The sequence below is a fragment of the Sander lucioperca genome, chromosome 9, assembly GCF_008315115.2.
Source record: "Sander lucioperca isolate FBNREF2018 chromosome 9, SLUC_FBN_1.2, whole genome shotgun sequence".
NCBI lineage: Eukaryota > Metazoa > Chordata > Actinopteri > Perciformes > Percidae > Sander > Sander lucioperca.
The window spans coordinates 9,264,137-9,289,062 of record NC_050181.1 but is presented as its reverse complement, the minus strand read 5'-3'; the positions used below and the strand labels follow the sequence as shown (position 1 = coordinate 9,289,062).

At 39.6% G+C, this 24,926-nt stretch overlaps 1 protein-coding gene across 1 annotated transcript; it reads left to right on the top strand.

Annotated features, from left to right (window-relative positions):
- The first annotated feature begins 621 nt into the window (after positions 1–621).
- On the top strand, positions 622–23,114 carry wnt9a (wingless-type MMTV integration site family, member 9A). Its single transcript, XM_031294032.2, has 4 exons — positions 622–794; positions 14,835–15,094; positions 15,276–15,538; positions 18,951–23,114. The coding sequence occupies exons 1-4, from the start codon at positions 703–705 to the stop codon at positions 19,539–19,541; spliced, it is 1,206 nt and encodes a 401-aa protein (XP_031149892.1). The 5' UTR covers positions 622–702; the 3' UTR covers positions 19,542–23,114.
- Positions 23,115–24,926: the final 1,812 nt, after the last annotated feature.

The following is a 24,926-nucleotide window of genomic DNA, read 5'->3' as shown; positions in this document are numbered from 1 at the left end:
GAGCTTGTTCGGTCATATACTGTATATAGACTATGTCAAAAGTGTACTAAAGTGCAGTACTTAATAGTGCAATAAGCTTACTTAGTTACTTTCCACTGCTACACAAAAATAAGATAACATAAGATACAACTTTGTCTCTTCAGAAAAGTGTTCATTTTGTTGTAAAAATTACAATTTTAACATCTTTTTCTTAGCCAATATGGACTTCACATCCATACAGTGCAGGACATGGACTGTATTTTCCTGCTTGTGCTGGATTGACAAATGCAGGGTTTGCCATTCTGGAAATAAACTGTCACTGACTGATGATAAACAAGTATTTGATCACAGGCCAGCTGAGACTGACCTCAGTCTGCACACACACTGACGGTATGGTGCTTAAAACGCCCACAGAGGAGAAACTGTCATGCCAATCATAAATGAAGACAACTGAGAAGATGTGTCTGTCTGGAACCTGAGAGTGAATTGTGAATCAGTTCAGCTCTCTGTAGTATGTATTGCCATATTACTCTCTCTCTCTCTCTCTCTCTCTCTCTCTCTCTCTCTCTCTCTCTCTCTCTCTCTCTCTCTCTCTCTCTCTCCGTGCTGATGGGAGGAGCGCAGCGCAGCTCCTCTCTGTATAAGAAGTGTTGGACGTTCAACAAGGGATTTTACACAGCTACTCAGGAGAAACGAAATGATCTGCCCTGGAGCCGCAGCAAAATGCTGGATGGACACCTACTCCTGGGATGGTTATCGTTCACTGTCATAGTGTATCTTCTCAACTTGCCTGGACCAACCGCAGCATATTTCGGGTAAGGACTGACAGACATACAGACAGACATAGCCTACAGTGATGCATGATGCTGCTTTCATTGATTTGATTGGTTCCTGAAATACAAAGCAGGTAACAAATTTGTTCCTACTTTAAACTTACTGAAACTTTTTTTAACGCAATTTTATTTAGCGACTCTGGAGCAAAAACAACATTTGATTTGTTCTATGAGTTGTTTTGATTGCATTAATATCCGCGGGTCAGTGAGGTGTCATTTGGCGGCGGTTGAGCAGCGCTCAGCGGCCCCTCGCAGCTGGGTGCTGCAACAGGTTGTCTGCACATGATTTGGCCTCACTGAAGCTGCTGACAATTTAAAAAAATAAATAAAGTGACAAGCAGGGTCAGCTCTTAGCAAGCCCATAAACACAGCATATATTATAGGTAAATGCAGCCTCGGAGTAATGTAGTAATGTTGGCCAAGGAGAGTTCACCCCATTCTTTCCCTGACAATTGAGCCAGCGCCCACTGTAAAGTAACCCCTGGCACGTTTGAATGGCAGGTAGCGGTTGAGTGATTATTTTGCTGAAACACTTGTAAAATCATATCCTTAGTCGACTCTGAAAACAGCCGCGGAGCGAAAGGTGATTGTATATGCCTCAGACTCCACAGCTGGTAACAATAAAGCAATCTGACTGAACTGGTGGCCGAAACGTCTGCTCAGCTTGCACAGAAAATTCCCCCATCCAGCATAAACATCACACAACTCTGGCAGGGTTTTTTTTCTTCCTGCTGCCTCCATCAACTTTAAACAACACTTGGAACACGTGTTAGGAAATTAATCAGAAACATTTAGCGTTTCATGTATCATGTCATATAGACAATAATGTTTAATTTAGAAAGAGCACAAGGGTGTATATTTCAAACTAAGCAATTCCCATGGAATGCCTTGGATTATAGGTGTAGCCCACTATGACCTCCACTTCAGAGAGCCTGCTAATGCACGGACACCAGTTTGCCTACTCACATGAACTGCACTCTTAGCTTTTTCTTAAGTTACAGAAGAGCATTAACCCTGCAGGGAAGCCAAGGTTGTTCAAATGAGGTCAGCATGTCAGGTGGAAGAGCAGCCATGTTTCACCTGCAACTGAAGAGTTTTTATCCAACACATAATCTTTACAAACTGACAGAATAAAATGTACCAAGGTGGCTTGTCACACTAAACAGAAGCAAGATCTGGGTGCTTTTCCATAGTATCTAATATCTGTGTTGATGGGTGTTGTTAGTGCTCCCCTTGGCTGCAAACAGCGCAGACGTGCACAGAGACAAATGGCTGTAGACTGTGGAGTGATGACACTTGAAGCCTTTCCAGCAGAGTCAAATTTATAGTTCTGTAGGCATGGGTGTTGTGCAGGATCCAGGAGTGTTAAATGATCTGGGAACAGGAAGTGTCCCCTAAGGGCCCATTAGACTCGTGTGATAGACCTGTCTACCTGTTGAAGTGGGTTTTAGCTTCTCCTGGGTGTATAGGCTATCTTCTTAAGGTAAGGTATGTTGGTATAAAATAAGTTATGTTGGTATAAAAATCTTACAAAAACTTAAAAACAAGAAGAAAAAAATATAAAAAGAATAGCAATTTTGGGAGTAGTGAGTCATTTTCTAGATATCAAACTGTCTGAATAAACCTGATTGTTGTGATTTACACAGTTTTTTACATGCCTGGGTAATTGTTCTCTTGCCTGTTGGACCGAAGAGTTGGCACTCATGTGAGTGATGTAAACATGCTGTACGACAACTGTAATATCTCTGTATGATGGAAATATCTCGGTCCTTCTCAGTACAACGTCATCATCTCTAATGCTCATGCACATATCAAGTACTTTCTCTGTCTTTGGTTTCAGCTCCAAAGTTGCATTAAAAAGACAAATGTAACCCTGCACTTTGTTTCTGTCTCCCTCCCTTGGCAGGCAGTATGTATTAAGGCTGACGTGCCAAATTGGCACTCACATCAGCCTTAATGGTCCTAATGGCAATGCATATTTACTTATTCAGTTAGTACTTGTTTTCAATTCCCTATGTCAGTCTGTTTTTTTATCTGTGGCCTGTGTAGTGCAGCGAGACATGTGGTATTACGATACTCCCAGATTTATTATTCCGCGGCTCAGTGAGGAGGGAATATGAATGAGTGTCAGTGAATGATTTAGCCCTGCAGCTGAGGAACATGAAACATACTGAAAGAGCCTGCACAGGTGACACAGATACAAAATGTGACTGCCCCGTGGCCAACTTCCCAGAAACTCGACACCGGTGACACTCCAGCACAGTCTAGCTCAGCTTTGACTGTGGAACACACTAGTACAAACCTGTTCAAATAAATATTCCATGAGCATGAGGCATCCTAGGGCCTCTTGAGTACTGATTTACTCAAAATAGAGGGTCAATGTTGCATACCCAATTTCCAGAGTGCGGTGGAGCGTAAGTGTAACATAAACACAATCTCTCCTGCCCATAGTCTGCGCAGTCGAGGGTGGGGTGGGATTCCTGGCGTAGTCAAGCACCCGCTTAAATTGTCATCCTTTGCCACAAGAATGTGAGCACTCGTTTTCTTTCCCTCAGCCTGTTGTGGCAGGTGCTGGTTCTGCTTAATCCGTTATCATTAGAGTTTGAATCGTAGATGTAGGCTGAGCTTTCATTACTTGATTTGATAGGTTGCAGCACCTTGATGAGATATTGTGTAAACTGTCAAAGACGGAAGTAATTTGTTTGCTCAGTTGACCCTGTCGGGGCTCAGAGGGCTCTCTGAGACGACTGTTGGTTTAAATTTGAGTTTTTGTAAAAGGCATGTCATCCAGTGGTCTTGTAAACTGTGCTGAATGCGAGTCCTAACACTAAGTCAAGAGTTTGTTTTTATTTAGTTCATGTGCGACATATACAGGAAGGCTGCCCACAGTCATGCAACTGGGATTAACCAATCACAGAGGCACCGCAGCATCCGGAAGAAGCAAATATAGTGGTTGCCTTTGCTTGCTGTTTAATTACTGTGATATCCTTAAAAACTCTATCGGCATTTAGTTCCTGAACAGAGCTGATGTCCTTTCAGAAGGTATTATTGTTTTCAGCGCTCCATTAAGTGAGGCAGAATGCCAAAAACAACAGGATAACAAATGGGATGTGTGTACATTTACTGTGGAGGAGGGATTTTTCAGTTTGCAGCTGTAAAAGGTTTTTATCACTGTGCTGAATTAGTTCCTGGTGTGTATCAAACGGTGTGTGTTTTAAAGTTTAAAGAAGCCACATTTCTTTCGCACAGAAATGTTACAAGTTGTTTTTGAAAAGGCTCCATGTAAACATTTCCTTTGGTTCCCTTCTCTTTCTCCCCTCCCGTCTTTTGGTTTGCCTGCCTCATGTGCGTGCCGGCATCCCTGCAGTGGTTTGTGGGGAGCTGCTGGGTGATTACCACTCATTAGGAGCAGCAGAGTTAGTGTGGGCTCAGGCTGGCGATGCCTGGCAGACAGTGGTGGCAGGCGTCTCATTACCAGGCCTTAAGGACTGATTAGCCCTGACGCGCAGCAGGGCGGGGAGCACCGTTGATAGAGGGATTTCCCAACTTCATAGGATATCCTGTGGCTACAGCCACACCTCAAAGGGTATCACTTTACTGTGAGCCAAGAAGATAGGATTCTCTCAGCACTGGCGCTGTGACCATGTAGCGTGGTGAGATCATGCAACCCTGGAGGCTTAGATAACAGACTGCATGGCCTCTGAAAAGAGAGAGCTTTGTTTTCTTTATATTTCTGTTTGATAAATCTGGATTTGAGCTAAGCTGTGCTTTGAGTGCTCTGCTCTATAACATCCCCGTGGAAAGGCCTGCTATGCCTGTGGATGCCACAGGGCGGTGCAGCGCCTTCTGAGAGTGCAGGATGGTCCTCAATCAGCACTTTGTAACCTTTTTGTGTAACAGTAGGAGAGTGGGAAATGAAATGAGAAAACATCAAATGTAAAGGCAGCCAAGTCTGTGAAAAAATAATTTAGGAAAAGAAAATAGTTCTACGTATGCTTAGTTGTGGTCAACCTGCATGACATGTACAAAGTGTCTTTCAACTTACAAAGCAAAAAATCCCCTCTCTGCAGAGAATATCATGTCTTCTCTAAACTAAGATGCACAGCCTTACTGTGTATTTAACAGATTGAGTCGTCAAAATTTGCAGAGTAGTACACACCTTTGTTATGGAGGTTTCAGTGGTGTCTGTAGTGGGTTGTTATGGGGCTCATACTGTATAATAACATGGTTGTTCTGAATATTTTTAAGATTACATGGTTTGGTTAGGCTTTTAAAATGTGTTTGGCCTGCTCACATCACATTTACAGTTCTGGTGTCATCAGCATGCCGAGGAGACCGCAGCTAAGACATATTTGATTTTAAAATGACTGTCCCAACAGTCAGCTGTGCACTTCATTGGTGGATAGTGAGAAAATATGGGAAGGAAACTCCTGTTGAAGGAAACTCTTGTTGGTAATGCATGATGATCTTTGCAGATGGAGCTGGAGACATGGGCAATTTGCAAAACAGGAAAACTAATATAAACTCAAGATACTTTTAGTGGTCAGGCATTGAGGAGATGATGCTAGTTAGTGTGACCACTATGTCCTGTGTTTTCCATCCTTGACCACAGACGTTTTCTCTGCCTGGTTTGTGGGGATAAAAGAGACATGGCACTTTACATATCTGCCAAGATTAGCAGATTGACAAACCCTAAATGAGGCTTTGGCCTTATAGAGATATCTGTGCATTTGTCATGTCTAACATTGTTTTATCTTTTGTCAATTTTCACAATTTAAAACGTCTTTCGTTTTTAATGTCATGCACCTGTTTGTAAAGATTAATAATTTCATAAATGATGAAAGAAATTTGTTCATACCATTTCAAAACTGCAGGGTTAGACTTTCACTGGACTTTATCAGGACGTACATCTTGCATAAACACAATCATATAGAAGCCTGACCTGACATGCACTCAGATACTCTACTCAAATGGTGTGTTTGCCAAATGGGTGTTATTACATAGACTAAGGTTTGCCCCAAAAGGCATATTTATCCATAAAGCCTGAGCTTTAGTTTGAGAATGGACACAGTCAGACGTACGCTAACATGAATGGGCCTAGGCATGGCAAGCGATCTGCGCTGTGATTAACCCTGAAGTAGATTAGTTCACATTGAAATGGTCCATTTGCATGACTTTCAACTGGTTGCTGCTGCTTTAATCATCAATCAGTTGTCAAGAGTCAAACCTTTTCACTCCAGGCGATAAATTAGCTGTGTGTACATGCACAGAAACTCATGCTTCTGGGGAATATTTGTCAGGTGAGGCACATTAACAACACTTTCCGTCTTTAACTTTGAAATTACTGCATTTTGTACGTCTATGAAAAGTGATATTTGTATGTTCAAATGAATGATGCAAAATGAATTCCAGTCCAGACAATAAAGTACCATATTGTATCATACAACAAGTGTTCAAACTTCAATATTTCAGATTAAAAACAATAACATGTTGCATTTTTTGTTTTGCATTTGGGTTCTGTAGGCCTTTCAGGAACAAAAGTAATCATTCAGTAGTAAGAGCAAATAACCGTTAATTAACTCAGCCACTTGTATTTACTAAGGCATGAGTGATTCAAAACAGCAACTGTTTTGTTTTGGATTTTGCGGTTTTACTTTGCATGCTCGGTTTATTCACAGGAGTGCTTTTGCCCAGTGTAAGAGGAATGAACAAACCTGATATTTCCAGTCTCTGCACACTTAAATGTAAATATCTTCTTTATAGGTTATAGTCAAACTGTTACTGACCATAGTCTGGGTCTTGTGTCTGCATGTGCGAAGAGGTTAAAGCCGAATACAGTATGAGTGCCTGAACGTGTTTGGTGCGTCGGTGCGCTGGTACAGGGCTGCTCTGTGCCATGGTGTAGGCTAGAACAGGGGAGTCATGCGGACACTGCTGCGTACCCAATCTGTGCCAGTCACACAGTGACTATAACTGAGCTGCTGACCTTAGAAGCCTTGAGTTCTCACATAGCAGTTAAACCTCTTACCATGCCCCACACTCCCATTCCCAAACCTGGTCCTGCAGTCCTACTGCTCAGCTACCAGCGCATGCATTCACGGCTGTGGATTAAAAAATTAGGCTGAGCAGTAACGTTTCCCCCTTTTTTATGAATTAAAAGACAGATTTTTCTGGTTTAACTTTTTGTGTGGAATGAGAATCCAATGAATTAAAAGAAAATATTCCTAATGCAGCATGTCATTTACATTTAAAATATCAAGAGAGTACATTAGTACGTTAGTGGGAGTAGTCTGACATGGCATATGTGGGTTGTAAATGATCAGAAGGGACGGCAGATGATATAACATTGGGTCATATCCTGTTAAGTCATACAAGATAGCGGACTTTCCCCCCCTCATATTGTGAATAGCAGTGCTTCTAGATGTTGCGTGACATCCCCACTACGCTGAAAGGCTCATTACTCAACTAATAATGACTTACTAAGTCCCAGGCCAGTACCACTGTTGTTTTCAAAGTCGTTTTGTCATGTTACTGTACTGTGTCAACCCCAGATTGTTAGGAGTAGTCACAACAACCTGTGCTTTTCAACCAGTGACTAATCTTATCTTAGCCTTGTAGATAATCGTTTACTCTTTCCTCTATCTCTGGTTTTAAGGACTTGGGGAATGAATTGTGTTGGGGAGAAAATATCTGAGTTCAGTGCAGAATTTAGTCTCTTCTGAACTTCTTGGAGGTGGACAATAGCCTGGAGACTCCTTGTACCAGAGAGTCATTTGACACTGATTCATGGTTTCTTCAATTATTCAAGTTTAAGCTGTGGAGCACATTGTCAGCTATAGTTAGAGTGGGCCAGAGGGAAAACACCACACACATACACATTCCTACAACCTCTGGCATGGCTTGGGCTGTGATACACCAGATGGTACTTGGGCAGGGTGGTCTGAAGTTCATCCAACATTTCTGAGAAAAGCACACACTTCCCCCCCCCCCAAAAGGAGCATTTTAAACACTGTGAAGGCAGAAGGAAAAAGTGAAAGAGAGAAAAGTAGATCAGCACTGGCGAGTTTAATTTCCTACAAAAACTCAATGTTTTGATTTTTTAAAATATGTACAGATTAATCTCAGGTGAGCACGGTAGTTTGTCTTCATGACAGCTTAACTGTTCCAGGACACATGTTCATGTCCGTCATTGTCTTGTGTAGGTTACGTTCGTAGACAGCGGTGGTTTTGTCTACAGGAGACTTTGTTTGAGCCAACAGCTGGGCGGAATGATTGGCATTCGTTTAGAGTAATCGACCAGTGGGAATAGGGTAAGTTCGGAGAAGAGGGGAAAAAAGAGGAGAAGGAGGAGGGGGGTAAATTGTTGATCTACGAGACACCAGACCACACAACCTGCAAGTTCAGGCTGATGGAGAAACTGTGGCTTTTGTGCTTTTTCTGCCTGGGCGCGTTCAGCCACAACTGGCTCTTGTAGGTGTTGACTTAAGGTAGTAAGTGCCCGTATGCATGTGCACATGCACGCATAAACACACACACACGTGTTTATGCTTAGTACATACACAAACGTAGCCAGCACCTGTTAGCCTTGTGGAGTGAAGCTCATAAACAGACACTGACTGAAAATTGCCAAAACACTTTTCCGTTTTCATTTTGGTAACTTATTGGCATTTTCAAACATTTTTAAATACTTTGTTCAACAGTTGAAACACCAAAGAGAGTCTTCCCTTTGGAAAATATTGATCTTGACATTATTGTTAGTATTACATGTTTAGAAACTGTAGGATTGGTTCACAGGAGAACGAGTATCACCGGTGTACATCAATAAGAATGTAGGAGGGACAACTGACATTTCTGTTAAAGCCATTTATTGTTACTATGCACACATTTAGAGCGATAGGAGATGATGAGGCTTGGCGTTTTTTTTATCACGCACAAGGGGGCCCTCACATGCTGCTTCATGTGGCTGCCAGCCAGAACAAAGGAAATGGGCGGGACTTATAGAGTAGACCATTGATTAGGAGTGAGTGAAGTCAGGTGAGAATAGACCCTTAATTGGAAGTGAATGAAGTCAGGTGAGAATGGGTGGATCCATGCCATGGAAGTAGGCGGAGGGTTACTGAATAGTATGGCTCTATTCTACTGTGAATGTGTGCAGAAGTTGCAAAAATGTCTCTGATAACAGAAAAAAAACATCTAAATAGGGCAACAACGAGAGCCCTGGTAGTGGACTTTTGAGAGTTGAAAGTAAAAAAAAAAAAAAATCAATAATATATCGGCCAATAATCATTTTTAAGGCATACTAGAAAAACTTGAAGAATTCCATGAATTATTTTTTTGTTAAGGAAAGAAGGGAACATTTTACAGTTAAAAAACTCAGTACTCCCTGTTGGACAAACTTTGTAATGGTGACACTGTTTGTAAATTACCTCAGACATATTTTTGGCATTTCTGTACTTCAGTTTCTTGTGCCAACATATCAGTGATAAGTTAAAATTGGTTTATATATTGTCCCGTTTGATAGTCCAGCTGTGAATATATTTTTTATTACTTATCAACTGCAAACATTTTAAAAAGCTGGAACCAATGATTGAATGAATTGTTTTAGCACTGCATCTAATAGATTATTTGTAAAGTTTTCTGTTTTGCTTTAGCATTCTGAGATTAATCTATACCACATGGACTGAGCCACCTTTGTTTATATATGGTTGTGTGAGTATATGAATAACACCAGCAGTTACAAAGCTACAGCATGTGTCTGTGGACCCTATACACGGAGCAGGCAATTCAATTAGGCCAAAAAAGTTAAAGTAAGAGAGATGATGTTTGCCACTATCTAAGAGTTTAGGTATTATTACACCTCCTTAACTATTTACATACCAAACCAGTGACAAAACGAGCAGAATTACCAGCTGAGGGTCACTTCCAGGCCTGTAATGTAAAGCCAGAGAGAGAGTGATGATGGCAAAGTTTAGTACTAGTCAATGATTTCCTTGAGGGATCGACTCCGCTGTGTGAAATGAGGCGTTTTCACTGAACCCGCTGCCTTGGAAAATGTACATAAAGTAAAAGTTACGGGCAATGGGAAGTGCTGACAGGTAAAGAGAAAGGACTAAACAAACTCCGGTGTTACTAAGTGAAAGACAGTGCAGGAGGCGCAGTGTGAGAGTGGGTCAGTGATGTCTGCGAGGAGTGTGTAGAGGCAAGTGTGTGAATGGAAAAAGCAAAGCTGAGCAAACATCAGCAAGAATCCCACCTCACGTAGGATAATAATGAGTTTTATATGTTGGTGTTATATTCCACGTGTAATTGGTGTTGCTGTGCCAACACCTCAAACAAAAACACCTACCATTTTCGGTCCATGATGTGAAAACAGAGTTACATGTTCTTACTTTCTAATTCCGTGTGGCGGAGATACTGTGTAGGTCCCTGAACATCACTTAGTCTTTAAATATGTTTGGGGATAAGCAACTGTAAACTGTACTTTCTAATAAGGTGCCCTTTATAAAGGGTTTATAAGTTGTAACCAATGGCAGTATTAATGGCAGAAGATAATTCATTAGTGCTTTATAGATCAGTTATTAGATGAACAGATTTCAGGTTTCCAGGTTGTGAAGAATTATATATTCTATTTGGTATTTGTTTTGTACAGCTGAAAATGTTTGCTGATTAATTGAATAGTTGATCAACAGAAAATTAATGCGTGCAATCATTTTAAAAATTGATTCGTTTGAAAGCAATAACCCCCAACATTTGATTTTCTTTTTTTTTTATATTCAATTTCTTTGTGTTATATATTTGTAGATTAGTGACTACCGTATGGCTCTTTGTACAAAACAAGCTGATTCAAGACTTCACCATGAGCTTTTTTTCTGTTTTCTGACATTTCATAAACCAAACAATTAATCGATTAATGGAGAAAATGATCATTTGATGCAGCCCTAGAATGTTGGAAATGGAGCGTTTTAGACAGAGGGTGAATACAGGTATATTCAGACAGACAGTTTGAAATATATATGTTTTTTGAACATTAAAGCATGTAAACATGTTTTAGTAGAAACCCAAAATACAAGTATGAACCTGGAAATTATTTAAATATATCCCCTTTAATGCCTTATCTGTTGGATTACGGTCCAGATCCACTGCAACATTTTTTTGTGGAAGGAAAGTGGTGATATGGTTCAATCAGTCAAGGGGATTTTTCCCTTTCTGGCAACTTAAAAATACTGTTTGTATTAATGGCTTTTAACTGATCTATGTAGCTTTAATACAATATGTATTAACCCGTAATAAAGCCATAAGTTACAGTTTATTAGTCTATATCCACTTCCGGGATTGCTACGGTGCCGCAGGCCGGATGCATTTCTTTTCGCGGATGTCCGTTTCCTTCCGCTTTCTTTGTGTTGGAATTTTAAACTCTGGTAGATTTATGAGGACTATGGTTAACTGCTCCTCAGATCTCTGCAGGGTAAACTGAGACAGCTAGCTAGACTATCTGTCCAATCTGAGTTTTCTGTTGCACGACTAAAATAACTTTTGAATGTACACGTTCCACCAAAACAAGTTCCTTCCCGAGGCTATTTGGCAGCGGCTCCGTCAGGAGCTTAGCGCTGCCCATGACAATTGTGATTAGTTTAAAGGATTGCCAATTAACCAGAGCACGTTTTTGTCCTATCCCGGAATGCTGTGTGGACTAGCCAGACCCTACTTTGCAGCGTTGTGGAAGATGGTCCTGCAAAGCGAGACTACAGTTTATAAACCCTCTATGAATGGTCCATTGTCAAAGATGACATGTGGTTGGGTTTTTACATGTTTTCTCCTAAAGGTCGTCATTGTTATGGGAAAACAAATTATTTCCTTTTGACAGAAGATTTCAAGTTCAGATTTGTAATGATTTTTGTGATTCAGCCACTGTGCTGTCTTCCAATTCTCTTTTCCTCTAAGTGAGTTGAATAAGTTCATTCTTCAGCAAACAGCAGTGTGATATTTCTTCTTTTTTGCAGATCACCATATTGGAATGTGGGACCCTTTTGTGTGACAGCAGGGGTCATGGTCCTGCATCCAGTGAAAATATTTTATTTGATTTCCAGTTGAATTAAAGTCGTCAACTCTGTTTAATAAACATATAATGTTGTAGAAATCAAAAAGGGCATCCAGTAATAGATAATAGATAGACACAAGAAATGGATTACATCTGTGTACTCTCTGACTATTTTCTGGTCTGCCACAGAGTGGAAACATGCACAAGAGCGAGCTACGGCCAGTAGTTTCTTCTCTGGAGACGTGAAGTGTTTCTCCGCTCTCAAATCTCTCCCCTCCATGCTTTGCCTCTGGGCTGTCTTTGAAACTAGCTATATATATATATATATGTATGTATATGTGTGTGTGTGTGTGTGTGTGTGTATATATATATATATATATATATATATATACACACATACATACACACATTATATATATATATATATATATATGTATGTATATATATATGTGTATATGTGTGTGTGTATATATATGTATATATATATATGTGTGTGTGTATGTATGTATATATATATATATATATATATATATATATATATATATATATATATATATATAATGTGTGTATATGTATGTGTGTGTATATATATATATACGTATATGTGTATATATATATATATATGTGTGTGTGTGTGTGTATATATATATATATATATATATATATATATATATATATATATATATATATATATATATATATGTATGTGTGTATATATATATATATATTTGGAGTATACATTTAATTCAAATTTGCTTATTTTATTGTTTTCAATATTGCAGACATATGCAGTAGTAAACTGCTTCCTGGTGTAGTGTGAATTTGAAATACATCTTAAAATTGACATGATTCTTAATTCACCACTGGTATTTCAAATGGACTTAGGCAGGTACCCCATGTGGTGCCTACATTCAATTCCTGTCTCCTTGCTTGCCATAGAAATGTTGTGAAACGGTTGTCAGTCATATGTAACATACCGGGTTAGCTGAAATTGTTTGTTTTGGCACTTTGAATATGTTTCCTGGGCATTGTTAACACAGTGCATTTTAACAAAGCATGAGACAAACAAGAGGAAAATATTGTTCACAGCGAGACAGTTCTCGTGCATTGTGTATGCTTCACTCTGTACGCCTCAAACCATACATTTTTATACTCTCTAAGTGTGTTGGGAGAGCAATCTCTGTCAAGACACAACTTGCCAGGTTTCCATTTGAAAATTCATAGCTGTCAGACAAGTTAAGGAAAGGCAAACACACTTCTTAAAAAGGAAACCATTTGACCCAATCAGAAAGCAAATCCTGATGCCTCCTTTTTAATTTGACTGCTCGGATTTTCAACCAGGCCATGAATGCTTAGTAAAGACAATATCGTATAGCATATGTGAACTATTAAGTCCATTGGTATGAAACAGAGGACTCGAGGGGAAACATTTCAGTCAGTTATTGGACTTATTAAAACAAATCTCATGTTGAAGAACTCCTGTGACCTTCTGCTAGAGGATGAAGTGAAAATGAGTGGTGACAGAATCTTCTCTGAAAAAGAGTAATGAAGTCAAAAATGTAAAAGTAATGTAGCTCACCGATCAACACTCCTGCTCCATTAACTAAAGCAGTGTGGACATCCAGCAGGTGCTCTGCACATTTACAACAATATTGCGGAATCATTTCTGTTACACTGATCCGTTAGGTTACTCTTAACAGTCTTATAGTTGGACTTCTATTAATTGATTTAGCTGTACACTTTTTACGTGCAAGAAGGGATGGACAATTCATGATTGATCATGGGTGTCATGGATTGTTTCTGTTGAGACATTCATATGCAAAACTCAGTTTTTCTCTCTTTTTAATCCTTGTTTTTGCTCACTTTTTTTACAAAGATGAAAATGTAACACTTCATTTTCCAGTGAAAGCAAAAAGTAGTAGTGAAAGAGTCCTGCATTTCATTAGGGCAGCATTAGGCGAGGTGTCAATCCATTTACAAATGTGTCCTTTAAATGTCCCAAGTCCGTCTGTGAAGGCACGTTGGTCAGAAGACTTGTGCTTTTGTGAGTTCTGTAAATCCATTTATTCTTCAGTTTCACTTTAAGGGTGTAAAGGAGGCCAGAAATTCCACATAATGAACAACTACGGTGCCAATCCTGTCAGTTGGTGTGACCAAAATGGTCACAGGCTGACAGTCATGTACCCTGTGTGTGTTTATGAAAGTAATGCTCTGCTCTCCCCATCACAACCTCAGAACGTTGGTTGTTGGTTTTGCCAGCTATGTGGCAGTCCCCGCTTTGTGTGTTTTATATATGCTTCCCTTAAATAAACTGATGAAAGGAGTTCAAGTCTACCACATGTTCTCCATACCATGTTTAGAACTGCAACTTCTGCTTGTTATATTTCACTTTTGTTATGGAGCATCTATAATGAGAGTGTAAATCCTGCAGTGTGATCATGTTTAAATCTATACAATGCTGCTGTGAGTGACTCCCCCCCTCGGGGTATGATATAAATATTAAACCAAGTATCCGCTGGCTACTGTTTCACATGTACAGTATGACTGTCAGGTTCACTGCATGCCTTTGTTTAAAATATGTCCCCATACTGTGACTTCATTAGTGTGTGAGGTCTAAAACAGGGACAAAACGGTGTCAGGAACTTCTTATGTAAAGAAAGAACTCTTCCACCTCTGCAGAGAATTTGCTCTATACACAGACACGCCTGTGCTGGAGGTTGATCTCAATCTCCAGCAAATGTTGAATTCCCCAGAACATTAACCAGCGAACAGCTGAATTCATTTGAACATTAACCAAACTTTTGAGCATTATATGCCCCAGCTGCGCTTCCTGTGCTGTTTGTGTAGTATATCTTTGCAACACTTACTGTTTATCCAAGAAGGTCAGCATCCTGTGTTTTATTGGAACCTTTATCAAGATGAATCCACTCCCTCTCGGTGCGCTGTTTTAACTGACCTGAGTGTGTCTGTGATCTTTCCTCTAGGTTGACAGGTAATGAACCGTTGTCTATCCTGCCACTGAACTCTCTACCAGAGGAGAACGTGGGCAGGGCCCACTACAAGCTGTGCGACCGGCTCAAACTGGAGAAGAAGCAGCGCAGGATGTGCAGACGAGACCCGGGCGTGGCCGAGACCCTGAGAGAGGCCATCACCATGAGCGCCCTAGAATGCCAGTATCAATTCCGCTTTGAGAGGTGGAACTGCACCTTAGAGGGGCGCCACCGAGCCAATATATTAAAGAGAGGTATGGGATTTCATTTTCACACTTAGGAAGGCTACTGAAGAATCTGTATATTTTACTCCCCTGTGGTAAAAATTGAAAATGAAAAATATTATTAAAGGAACTCTCTGATAGATTTTGGTGCACCACACTCTTTTTCTATTTTCCTGCCTCTCATTTGTCACTCTCCAATGGGCTTTTCCAGGATTTAAAGAGACAGCCTTCCTGTATGCCATCTCCTCGGCGGGCCTAACCCATGCGATGGCCAAAGCTTGCAGCGCAGGACGCATGGAGCGCTGCACGTGTGATGAGGCCCCGGACCTGGAGAACCGCAAGGCGTGGCAGTGGGGAGGCTGCGGAGACAACCTCAAATACGCAAACAAGTTTGTCAAGGACTTCCTGGGCAAACGCTCCAACAAGGACCTGCGTGCACGCGTGGACATGCACAACACAAATGTGGGCATGAAGGTAAGAGTGAGAAGATGACGATGTTTTATTTACGGGGCACTGCAATAAGTTTACGCATCAAAGTCATTTTTTCTAATAATGGGGAGTACTACTCAGCCCATGAAAACAGTTCTATAATGTCTTCTGTGGCTCTGGAGGAATCTTACTAAAAGCTGCTCTAATAGATATTTTTATATCTATATATATATATATATATATATATATTAGGGCTGTCGATCGATTAAAAAAATTAATCTAATTAATTACATACTCTGTAATTAATTAATCAAAATTAATAGCATACATAATTAACGGTGCCTGAACCGATACTTTTTAAGAAAGTAAGAAAAGAAAAAAAAGGGGTACTAAACAACAGTTGGTGACATTAAAGAAAGGCTTGTTTATTGCTAAGGCCATATGGTCAAAATGAAATGATTTATTAATAATGTATAACAATAACTTATTTCACTAGTAAATTGCTGTTGAACGACAAAAACAACCACCAGGTGGGAAAAGGACATTTACAATAACTTGAAATGCACTACGAGGCTGTAGTTTACCAGTTTCATTGAACGCACCGTCTGTGTTATTTTTCCGACGGCTAAAACACAGTCAAACTTTACACCGTTTAGCGCTAGCTGTCAGCATTGTAACCGTGTTTAATCCAGCTACTAGCTAGCGGTAGGCTAACGTTAGCTGCTGTTGAGTATAGTGTTAACCTTATCTTATATACAGTCTATGGTGTTAACTAGCGTCACATGCAGCGGTGTTTGTGTTGCCGTCCGTCTGTTTCAGAGATTTTTCACCAGATTTTGGTAGCTAGGGTTGGCAGGAAGAAGATTTTTACAAGTAAATGTTCCAATCAATGATCCAGGCAGAACATTCTCATCTCCCTCCTTCATTTTACAGTTGAATGGTGGCTAGAACGGCTGGAATAGATTAATCTGCGTTATTTTTTTTAACGCGTTATTTTTTCTCAGATTAATTAATCGAAATTAACGTGTTATTTTGACAGCCCTAATATATATATATATATATATATATATATATATATATATATATATATATATATATATATATATATATACACAATGAATCAAACTTGTATGTGTAATCTAAAAGGCGTCACTCATAATCGCAAAACCAGGGACGAAAAGTAAAAAATATCTTGGCCTCTGCTGCATCAATTTTGACCGCTCTTGCTTTAATCTGTCTCTGTAATCTGTTGTAAATCCTAAAACTTTATGGACGTGCAATACTACATTGTTGGAATGACCCTTTATGGTCTTTATTTTTGCCATTCACTGCTTCATTGATTATCATATAGCTTGTCTGGGACTTTGACAGCAACAGCATTTTATTAGCTAATAATTTGTCTAACACATTAAACGGTGATTTAGGGACTCAGGGATGTTACATTTTAGGGAGTAACATTCAAAGGAAAGAAAAAAGTAAAGTACACAATCATTTTATAGCAGTATCTTTACACCAGCTGTCATCTTAATTTGCCTTTTATTAAAGTAATAATTTCAAACATTTGAAAGCAAAATTTATATAATACACACATGAGGCCAACCAGGACACGCTCATCAAGAAAACGGTTTGAATGGGGTCAGGGTTCATTTGGAGTCACAGACAGTATTTAAACAGAAATGTTGGCTGCTCACATGAATCAGTTAAATGGTGGGAAAACTGTGATAATATAATACAGGTTGAGTTCTGTGCAATTATGTAGACAAACAGCAACATGAAGTGCCAAGTCATTGTGCGCCTTATCCCGGATATACTGTACTACCATATCTTTGGTTTTGCTTTTGTAATGCTGGAGTTTAAACATTACAGAGCTGGTAAATGACTGCTGTCCCAGACGAAACACATTATTCAAGTATACGGTTAGAATGAGGAATTTAATACAACCGCAGATAGAGTTTCATGAATCTCCAGGAAACCTGAAGAAAAGAACCTGATTAAAGTAATTGCCACTGTACATTTGGTGAAATCTAAAAGTGCTCATTAGTCAATATTTGGTTTTCTCTCCAAGATTAGATAGGCAGCGACTCACATTTGTGCTCTGGCACAATTCAGCAATTGTTTGTGGTGAGTAAATGTGGGGTTTTCATCTTGGAAGTGTTTTTAATAGTAAAATAAAATAGAGGGAATGGTCTTAATCTGTCAAGCCAAAGCAAACTTAAGGTTTGGAATATGTTGCTTTTACTCTGCTTTTCTCATATTGTAGCCATTTTCATTTTGGTTTCAACATGAATTATAGTATAGGCACACTTCCCAAATGTTAGCAGACACAAACCTCTCCCAAAAGACCAATGCAGGCTCTTCCTTTTCAGCGTGGCTCTCCAAAATCCAATCTCTCGGGAGATTTAATTTGTGATAAAAGATTTACAACATTGTTTTTGCTCTTTTTTGTGATCTGCACATGTAGTGAGGTATACCGCAGTCTTTCGAGATGAATTCCCACACAGGACAGAGCTGGAATGTGCTAGCCTCGGCATCCCCCCGACATTTAAAAGCTGACCTATCAAATTTTCTTGACCTGCTGGTGTGATGAATATGCACTTCCTGTTCCCCGATCTCTTTCACAGTCTGAGAAAAGAACTGTAGATGCTATCCAAACTAAGACAATGTGTTATTATCATTGATTTTCGCACATGCACTGCTTTTACTTTGTGGTTGATGCTGAAGTGAACTTTGGCTGACTGCGGAGCGGTCAAGTAGCATTAAAATAACGTGGTTGTGGTTACTTTTGCTGACGATCTCCATGTTTCGATTGAAATTATGAATGATTTTATGTAGAGAGAACTGTCTTTACTTTTCTTTCTCTTTCCAACTGTTTACATGACTTATTCTCTGGGTAGTGGCATAAATACCACACTAGAAGATTGAGTCAATCAACTCTGGGTTTAGAAAACAGATTTACAGTTAAAGAATAGTGCCCAGCATCTACATACGCCTTCTCTTTCCCATGGTTGTCTGAATGGATTGTCTATTTGAGAGTGCTTCTCTAAGCATCATGATAACTGAGTTATGAGTTTGATCAAAATGCAATCTGTGGTTATCAAAACAAAATCAATCTTTCCACCAGCTAATATTCTTTTGCTCTTTAATACGAAGGCTTAGACAAAGTGTAATTTTGGTCTCCTTCTGAATTATGTTAATGATAGTTCACATGCAATATGTGAAGCCTCTGTTTTCCCCTTTTTATTATATCAGAGAGAGCAGTGAATGTAATACTTTTCCACAGTGTCTTACATTCCTCCCAAACCACTGCACTCCACCCTCATCGTCTAATTGTGTGCATATTTGGGTAATCTTGGCTCTTTGAAATACTGCTTACTAAACACAGGCTCATTAAATGACATAGCTTTCATCAAATTCCTTTAATGTGGCAGTTAACAGTATTTCATTGTCTCTGCCCCAGGTAATCAAGGCTGGAGTGGAGACCACTTGCAAATGCCACGGCGTCTCCGGCTCCTGCACCGTCCAGACCTGCTGGAGGCAGCTCCTGCCCTTCCACGAGATCGGCAAGCAGCTGAAGCAGCGCTATGAGACCTCCATTAAGGTCGGCAGCTCAACCAACGAGGCCACGGGGGAGGGAGAGATCTCCACAGGCCGGAGCCAGCAGCAGCAGCAGCAACAGCAGCAACAGCAACAGCAACAGCAACAGCAGCAGCAACAGCAGCAACAGCAGCAACAGCAGCAACAGCAGCAGCAGCAGCAGCAGCAGCAACAGCAGCCCGTGCCTGGCCTGAACGATCAGATCCCTCGCACTATGGACTTGCTGCACATTGAGGACTCGCCCAGTTTCTGTCGACCCAGCAAGTACTCGTCGGGCACGGCAGCCCGTAAGTGCTATAAGGACAAGAACTGTGACGCAATCTGCTGCGGGCGAGGCCATAACACTCAAAGTAGGGAGGTGACCCGGCCCTGCCAGTGCCAGGTGCGCTGGTGCTGCTACGTCGAATGCAAGCAGTGCACACAGAGAGAGGAGGTCTATACCTGCAAAGGGTAAACCAGTGACCTGTCAGCCCCTACAATCAGTGGAGCAGGAAAGATGGTTGTGTTGAAGAGGAGTGGTTGTTTTGTTTTCAAACAAGATTTTGCTTCCACTGTCGGAACAGTGTTCTGCACACAAAAGAGGAGCGAGCTGATGGAGGAGCAATAAGCACTTTGAGGGATTTCTGTGGGTTGTGTTTCAGAGATCCTGTGGCCCCTGTGTCTGGGGTTTGCAGATAAAAAACAACTTCTCAGACAACTGGGTCAACATCTCAATCCTTTTTTTTTTTTTTAATCACGGCTTTCTTTACCTTGAAGAGAGAAGCTTTTATTATTTTTATTTTTTAAAATCCAACTGAATCTTTTCACAAGAAAACAGAGATTAGCGTCCAGCTAATGACGATCCAACACAAGGACAGTAACACCAACAGACTGGTTTCTGGGGTCTTGCCCAAAGAAGAATGGTGTGTGTGTCTGTTTGTCAATCTTTACATGTGTGTTTGTACGTGAGCATGTGATAGATAGTGTGGGGGGAGGGTGGTTTGAATGACGACTTTTATGGCGATAAAAACCATATTCAGAGACTGTTAAAAAAAAAAAAAGAAAAAAAAGACAGGGTGTAAGATTTACTCTACACGCACATATTACACTCACACACATTGTGTGTTTGCATATGTATGTACATAAATTCAGTTATATTGTAATAATATACAAGCCACTTATCTAGCTATGTTAAAAAAACCACTAACCACACAAATTTTTTGTTGTTTGTGTGCTCTCGCTCATTTTTCTTTTTGATTCATGTTGACAAGGCCCTTTGGAAAGCAGAACACTTGTGTCCGTTGTCTTGCTGTGGATAATTTATAAATCCTTTGGGACTACTCCTTCACAGGGAAAAATAAATCTCATTTTTTTCTCTCTTTTTTTTAATATAATATGAAGCTGTTAGTAAATGCATTAACAGAAAATAACTAAACCAGTCTGTTTAGGCTATTCTCGGCCTTGAGCGAACCAGTGTTCAGGGAATAACTTAAACCACTATAACTATTTGGAAAGAAATAGTGCAAATACAAATAATAACCAAGATGGAAATGACAGTGGCATTGTTATTACATCCAACAACATTGCAACAGGTGATCACGTGACCAGCAAACGGTCCACGTGCAACTCACATTAGAAATTGTGGAGCTCTGCGGAGCTTAAATCTATTTTATTTTTGTTTGTTTAACTTTTAATACGTTGAAGTTGTAAAGAAAACTGTGGAGAACTGGAGGAATGTAGCCCCCTACCATTTCACATCCTGCTTTCCTCTTCAGCTGCCACGATTTGATTGAGCCATATTCAACACATGTAGACATGCAGCATGTACAGTGGGAGCTGCATCGGTCAGACCAAACAGTATGGAGGCAACTGAGACGGAAATCTAACTTGACGGGTCTGCAGAGTTCCTCAAGTGAAATTGAATGCGTAAGTCTCATGACTAATATAAATATATTTTATAAGACTAATATTTGTTTAATGTTCAGCAAATTGATGTCTAAATGCAAACGTTGGGGTTTTGCAAATCAGCTCTCTTCATTCAAAAGTCAGTGAAGTTGTTATAATACACAAGTTAATTTACATTTTTATATTGTTGCTTGGCACAAAGTAACACAGTTGACACAATGCAGCATACTAAACCCTGCCATGCAACTACAGTGACAGTTTAAAGGAGACGGTTTGGAATATACTCGTATTCACTTTGTTGCAGAGAGTTAGATGATCGATACCGCGCTCATGTTTAAAGCTACAGCTAGCCAGTTAGCTTAGTTTAGCATAAAGACTAGAAACATGAGAAATAACATGCTAATCAGTGAGCTTTAGAGATGCTTGTAGGCAGATTTTGTTACCGGTCAGTGTGCACATAGCCAGGCTAGCTGTTTTTTTGTTTCCCAGGCTTTATGGTGAGCTAAGTCAACTGGCTGGTGGCTGTAGTTTCACATTTACCGGACAGATATGAGAGTGGCATTGATCTTCTCATCTAATGCCTCTGAACACAAAAACAATGCAGACAATAATACTTTATTGTATTCTCAGCACCCAGCTTCTGGGAACATTATGTTATAAACTATAAGATATGCCTTGTTTTAGATTGGTGTGAATTAACTACTGAGTGAGGGACCCAGCTTTGTATTATAGCGCCATTCACGCACTGAAGCCCAAAAACCCTTTAAAGTATTTTAAGAACTGTATTTATGGATACAGTGCAGTGCAGATTTTTTTTTTTTAAATTGTAAATAGCAAAGGTTTCTTCTCCTGTGGTACAAAGACAAAAGTGAGGCACATGTTCAACTCTCACAAGCAACAGAAACAGAAATTGGTAGCAATGACTAGCTGCTGTAACAAGATGGTTACAGATTGTAATCACTGATGCAGCAACATGCCAAACAGCCTTAAAAGTGTATTTTACCTTTAACAGATGGTTTAGTCTTTAAAAATAATTAGCACAATATTTGAAATTAAAGCACCGTCCTTGACAGCAGTATCATGCTTTAGGAAGAGAGCCTTGCATGGGCTTTTGTCCTGAGGAGATGAATTCCAAGCATTTTGATATGAGAAGGCATGCCAAATAAAGACTGGTCAAAACATATACATAGAACTTTGCACGCTACATGGAAACCATAATAGCTATGCTGAGACCTGAAGCATAAATGCCTGCTTCCCACAGCTTTCGGAGTGTGCGTTCCACACACACACACACACACACACACACACATACACGCACACACGCACACACGTGCACACACGCGCACACACACTCCTCGGCCCAAACACACTGATCTTCTCTACTATTGAGTGGATTTAAAACAGGCATGACAGGAATACCAAATGCACACCAAGTGCATTTTTGTTTGTTTATAGATTGTACATAGGCCTAAAAAATTCTCCCAAGAAAGAGAAGCATGATGCAGCAGCCAGTTGGTTTTTAGATGTCACAGTTGTCCATATTCTCAAATCCAAAACTCTGCACTGGTTAGTCGTCAGTGGATCATGTACAAAATACTGTTTTGTAGAAAAAAAAATAAAAGATAAATTATTTTTAAATATATTATGAGCATGTGTTTAGTGTAAATAACGTCAAAGTCTAAATTGATTTTATATCCTGTATTTTTTACTTTGTTTTTCTTTTGGGTGTTTGTTCCTTTTTGGGGTGAAGGCTTCGAGAAGCAGTGTATACTTCAACATATTTCATTTCATATCTCACTGTTCGCTGTCATCTAAGCACTAACAAATCCTAACAAATTTAGAATCAACTCACCTTTAGCTGTCTTTTATACATGCACAGGATCATGACACATTTTTGAGAGTATTCAAACAAAATCACAGTCATCAACAATATTTTTATAGGATTTGATCTGTTTGTATAATCGACTATTTTTGTGAAAAGACTTTGTAATGTTGGTTATCACCATACGATGCAGTATAAACTCATGATTGCATCAGCATGGACTAGTTTATACTCACATGTGGATCACTTTACATGTACATGTACTTTTTGTTAGGATTTGTGCTGTGCTTGTAAAACAAAGATAAAAACACATCAACCATGTATTGCCCTTTGTGATGATGCTACACCAACAAAACTTTGTCCATGTTCACTTATTCATGTCTTATGGGATCCCTAAATTATTTTCCTCTACCTCATGTGTATAGCTTGTAGGTATAAACAGATCACAAATGACTGGTAAGAATGTATTTAAGTTATTTAACATCTTTGTATAACAAAGGCGAAAAAAATCTGAAATAATAAATGAATTTTTAAATTATTTCACATGTGGTTTCATTCTTTAGTGGTGCTTTGAGCATTTACTTTAATCAGTTGATTACTATAAAGTAATTCATTATGAAATGATAATCTTGAAATAATAGTCTTTTATTAGTGATTTTATGGTTCGGAACGGCACACTGACATGTTCTGTAGGGCTTAACCAAGTTGATTAATCAATTAGGTAATTGAAAAAACTTAGTGGGACATCAATTTTTAAATTAAATGTCTTTTTGGCTTTTGGAAAAGAGCACTTTTCATAACTTCATAACTTTCTGTTTATAGACTAAAGTATCAATACCTTTCTTGCTGCATCTCTACTGATGCATATTTCCAAGTCATGCATTTTTTTTGCAAAAATGAACAGTATAATTGCAACAACTCACAGGCTTTAATAAATACATTTACTGTACAGTATCACACTGGAGGATCATCAATGTCAGCTCAAGGTTAACTTACTGACTTGTTTTGGAGCTTTCGATTGTATCACATGGCCATAAGCAGGGTTAGTTTGCCCAGTTGTCATGGAAACATACATATTCTTTTGATGATTTATGTTGACTTAAAAGTAATACCGTATAGCCAAGCAACAAGCAAGTACCTTGAGTATAGGTTGTTGTGTCTACATTTTAAAATGAATTGGAGATAATAAAGCCTTTGTGGATTGGTTATCATTCATATATTTTCTGCAGGCAAACACAGGCACAAAACCTCCTCCAAAAAAACATGGTCACATCGGGGTTTTCCCTTTGCTAGAGCAGCAAATAGGATGTGAAGTGACCAGAAAGACTCCTGTTCAAATCCCTGGACTAGCTGGGGAAATGTCTGCGGCCCACATTTTGATAGAAGGATAGTGACTGCAGCAAAAAAAGCCTTCCTTCTATGTAATCAGACGTCATTGTTGAGGTTAGGTGTTTATGGGAATCTGATACAGACATTGTTCGATTTTCACAGTTTCATGCAGGATCACACTCACTTTGCTATGACATTTTATATTGATTAAGTGTAAACTGATTATCAAGGCCTCTTTCATATTACAATGCACAGTACCATGGCAGTGATGTTTTTTTTACTTCAATGTCAAACAAAGTTACTATGAAACTCATTAGTGCAAGATGTAAACATTTCTGTTTTGGGTTTACAGCGTTCGGACGTACGTATGTGCCGGAGAATTACCCTGTCATCCTGATATTATTTTAACAGTCTCTATTCCCTTAGCAGATGAGTGGAGATTTCAGGGAGTTTTCTCTCTCAACAATCTTGCAAATATCTTGTGGCCTCATCATACAGTACAAGCCCTAAAGCTTGACTAATCCAAGAGAAAATGGGCTTTGTGATCCCAGGCTGTGAATAGAAACACACGTCCGGTTGCGAAAACAACACACAATTATGAAGTGTATCTGTTCTAATACCTAAAACATCAGTGGAAAAGCCCTCAATATCCCTGACACGTGTACCTAAATTAGCAGTGCAGGAGTAGCACCCTCTTGGTATTAGCTATTCCTCCCCTGGGTCCTAGCTGCTTTGCTCTGAGAAACTGAGAGGCTTTAATGTATCCCGCTTGCTGGACTCCTCCTAACTTCCTGACCTGTACCA